At 41.9% G+C, this 3147-nt stretch overlaps 1 protein-coding gene across 1 annotated transcript in view; it reads left to right on the forward strand.

Moving 5' to 3' along the window:
* LOC107676175 (procollagen-lysine,2-oxoglutarate 5-dioxygenase 3-like) overlaps positions 1–3147 on the forward strand; it is a 13470-nt gene that overhangs the window by 9944 nt on the left and 379 nt on the right. Inside the window, exons 9-13 of the mRNA XM_016470692.1 lie at positions 225–350; positions 457–598; positions 1494–1607; positions 1758–1829; positions 2694–2798. Of these exons, the coding sequence (XP_016326178.1) occupies positions 225–350; positions 457–598; positions 1494–1607; positions 1758–1829; positions 2694–2798 (559 nt within the window). The remainder of the gene's footprint in view (positions 1–224; positions 351–456; positions 599–1493; positions 1608–1757; positions 1830–2693; positions 2799–3147) is intronic.

Below are 3147 nucleotides of genomic sequence, written 5' to 3' on the forward strand. Positions count from 1 at the left end.
GTCACACACACATACACACACACACTCTCACACACTCACACAAACACTCTCACACACCCACTCACTCTCACACACACACACTCACTCACTCACTCACTCACTAACACACACACACACACACATACATTTTGGAAGAAATGGATGATTTCAGGATTCGTTCAGGAGTGGAACCGGATTGAATCAGAAGTGTCTTGTTATTTTCTCCATCTGTCTGATGTTGGCAGGGCTGTGATCGCTCCCATGCTGTCTCGACACGGCAAGCTCTGGTCGAACTTCTGGGGCGCTCTGAGTCCGGAGGGCTTTTACTCGCGCTCGGAGGACTACATCGACATCGTCCAGAGCAAGAGAGTGTGAGTGTCATTCACTCTGTGTGAGTGTGTGTGAGTGAGTGAGTGAGTGAGTGTGTGTGTGTGTGTGTATCAGTACAGCAGCCTGACGTCTCCTCCTGTCTTCCAGAGGATTGTGGAACGTTCCCTACATCACTCAGGTCTATCTGATCCGCGGAGAGACCCTGCGCTCGCGTCTGGCCCCCGTTTCTCTCTACCAGCAGGAGGGCATGGATCCAGACATGATCTTCTGCAAGAGCGTGCGCGAGCAGGTGAGCGTGCTTTAAAAATAACTGCTGTTTCTGCATCAGTCAGCCAGTGACATTATAAATATTGAAACTACGGCATGAATATTATAGGGCCCTTTGATTTATGCAATGCGGGAAACGTGGAACGGAATCACAGAATCCAGTCAATTTATGGAATGTCATGGAATTTGGGTAAAATTTGGATAAAGAAATTAAAAGTAGGGCTCATATCACAATATGGACAAGTGTCTATGAATATTCGGTTTAGCTCAAAGAAATTATGACATCAGAAATCCAGAAAAAAATTAAAACATGCAACACAATATTTCTGAAAAATGAAAAAATTGTATAGGGCATTTTATAATAATAAATTATTAAGTTGGGGAAGTTACACGAATTCAAGTGTTTAAAGAAAACAAAACACCAAACTTTAGGTTTATTCCTCTCTATATTCTGAAGGTTTCTTCATATTTCATTCACAACTGATTTATACAACATTTTACTCCTGAAACAGAGCGAAAATGTGTTTGTTTTCTGTCTGTTGAGAGTATTTTCTGATTTATGGAGCGATAAAAAGAGAAATCCAGAATCCCCTCTATAAGAATCTTTAACTCTAATATGAGGACAAAATCTGACATGAATTATGAATCTGGATTCAGATTTCTGTTCTGTAAATCTATGCAAATTAGTGCATATTTATTTAGACAATTCTTTTAGATTTCAGAACATTTGTAGTACAAAAAAATGTTTGCAGTTCTTGCTGTAATCAATCAGCTGGGGAAGTAGAGTGATACTGATCAGTTAATATGTGACTCTATTCACCTGAAGTGTCTGTCTTTACACTGTGTGAGTGAGGACAGGTGCTAGATTGAGTCAGTTAAACATGCTCGTGTTTGTGTTTGTGTGTCTCCTCCTGCAGGGCGTCTTCATGTTCGTGTCCAACAGGGATGAGTTCGGCCGTCTGATCTCCTCCACCAATTACAACATCAGCCGTCTTCATCCGGACATGTGGCAGATATTCGACAACCCAGTGGTGAGAGATTCACACGTGAAGCACATGAGTGCAGAGACACGCACGTGAGCGCAGACTAACCCTGTGTGTGTGTGTGTACTGTCATCTTCGTGTGTGTGTGTGTGTGTTAGTGTCATCTTTGTGTGTGTGTGTGTGTGTCTGTGATCTCAGGACTGGAGAGAGAAATACATCCATGAGGATTACTCCAAGATTTTTGAGGACGATGAGAACTTCGTTGAGCAGGTGAGACTGAAGATCTGATGTGACTCTTTAACCCTATAAAGCTACTGTATCATATTTGATGTCATTTCTGTCTCTAAATGATGATCATGATCAAACTCTGCTGTTTCTCACTCAATCTCCTCATGCCTTCTGTCTCTGATTTATAGTTTAGAGTTGTTTATCCAGTAAAAGCTCTTTTAGTGTAACTGTAGCTGGAGCTTCTCGTGTCAGATCTTAAGTGATTTTTATCAAGTAAAGGTCAGAATAACTGCAGTAATATCTCCAGATGAACACTTACTGGACTGAAGCAGCTCAGCTTTACTTGATTCTCCATCAATCATGTTTTAGAGTCTCAAATCTGATCCTCAGGATCTTTTGAGGAGCGTTTGTTTCCAGAAGCTTTACTTTCACTGTTCCTCAGCGGAGGAATGATCTTCACAAGCCTCCAGAACATCTCACATCTTCTGAGGAGCCTTTATTTCTTCAGCTCTCAATCACTGCATTATATGCTTGGATCATTTCACTCTCATCTTACCAAGTTATATTACTGGAGATATAGAGCGACCACTGATATTTAGATCATTTTATGTCAGTATCTGCTCTACTGTTAGAAAGATCTCATTGATTTGCATTACAAGCATCAGAAGCTGTTTTTTTTCTTCATATTCTCACTAGATCAGACTATATGAGCCATAAAGCCCTGGTTGATCAAATATGATATAAAACATAAAACACATTTGCAAACTTTTGCTTTAGCTTTTCTTTAATATTCGTCTAAAAGTTCAATAAACTGCTCTATTTGAAAACATTAGATTTTTCTGACTGTTATTTCATATGTCAGGCTTTAAAGAATTAAACTGGAGTGTGTGTGTGTGTGTGTTTCAGCCCTGTCCAGACGTCTACTGGTTTCCAGCATTCTCTGAGAGAATGTGTGACGAGCTTGTTGAGACCATGGAGGATTTTGGCGGATGGTCTGGAGGAAAAAACAAGGTCAGCGACCTCAGCGAGTGTGTGTGTGCCTGCGTGTGTGTGTGAGTGTGCGAGTGAGAGTATGTGTGTGTGAGTGAGTGTGCGAGTGAGAGTATGTGTGAGTGAGTGTGCGAGAGTGAGTGTGTGTGTAAGTGTGTGTGCATTTGAGTGTAATTGCGAGTGTGTGCGCATGTGAGCAAGTGTGAGAGTGAGTGTGTGTGCGAGTGCGTGAGAGAGTGTGTGCGAGTGTGAGTGAGTGTCCGTGAGTGAGTGTGTGAGTATGCGAGAGTGCTTGTGTGTGTAAGTGTGCGTATGTGTCCGCCCCCGCAACCCCCGGAATTGGTTTTTTTGCTTTAACTCCTGGTGTGTG

The sequence above is a fragment of the Sinocyclocheilus anshuiensis genome, unplaced genomic scaffold, assembly GCF_001515605.1.
Source record: "Sinocyclocheilus anshuiensis isolate Anshui unplaced genomic scaffold, SAMN03320099.WGS_v1.1 scaffold3024, whole genome shotgun sequence".
Classification (NCBI taxonomy): domain Eukaryota; kingdom Metazoa; phylum Chordata; class Actinopteri; order Cypriniformes; family Cyprinidae; genus Sinocyclocheilus; species Sinocyclocheilus anshuiensis.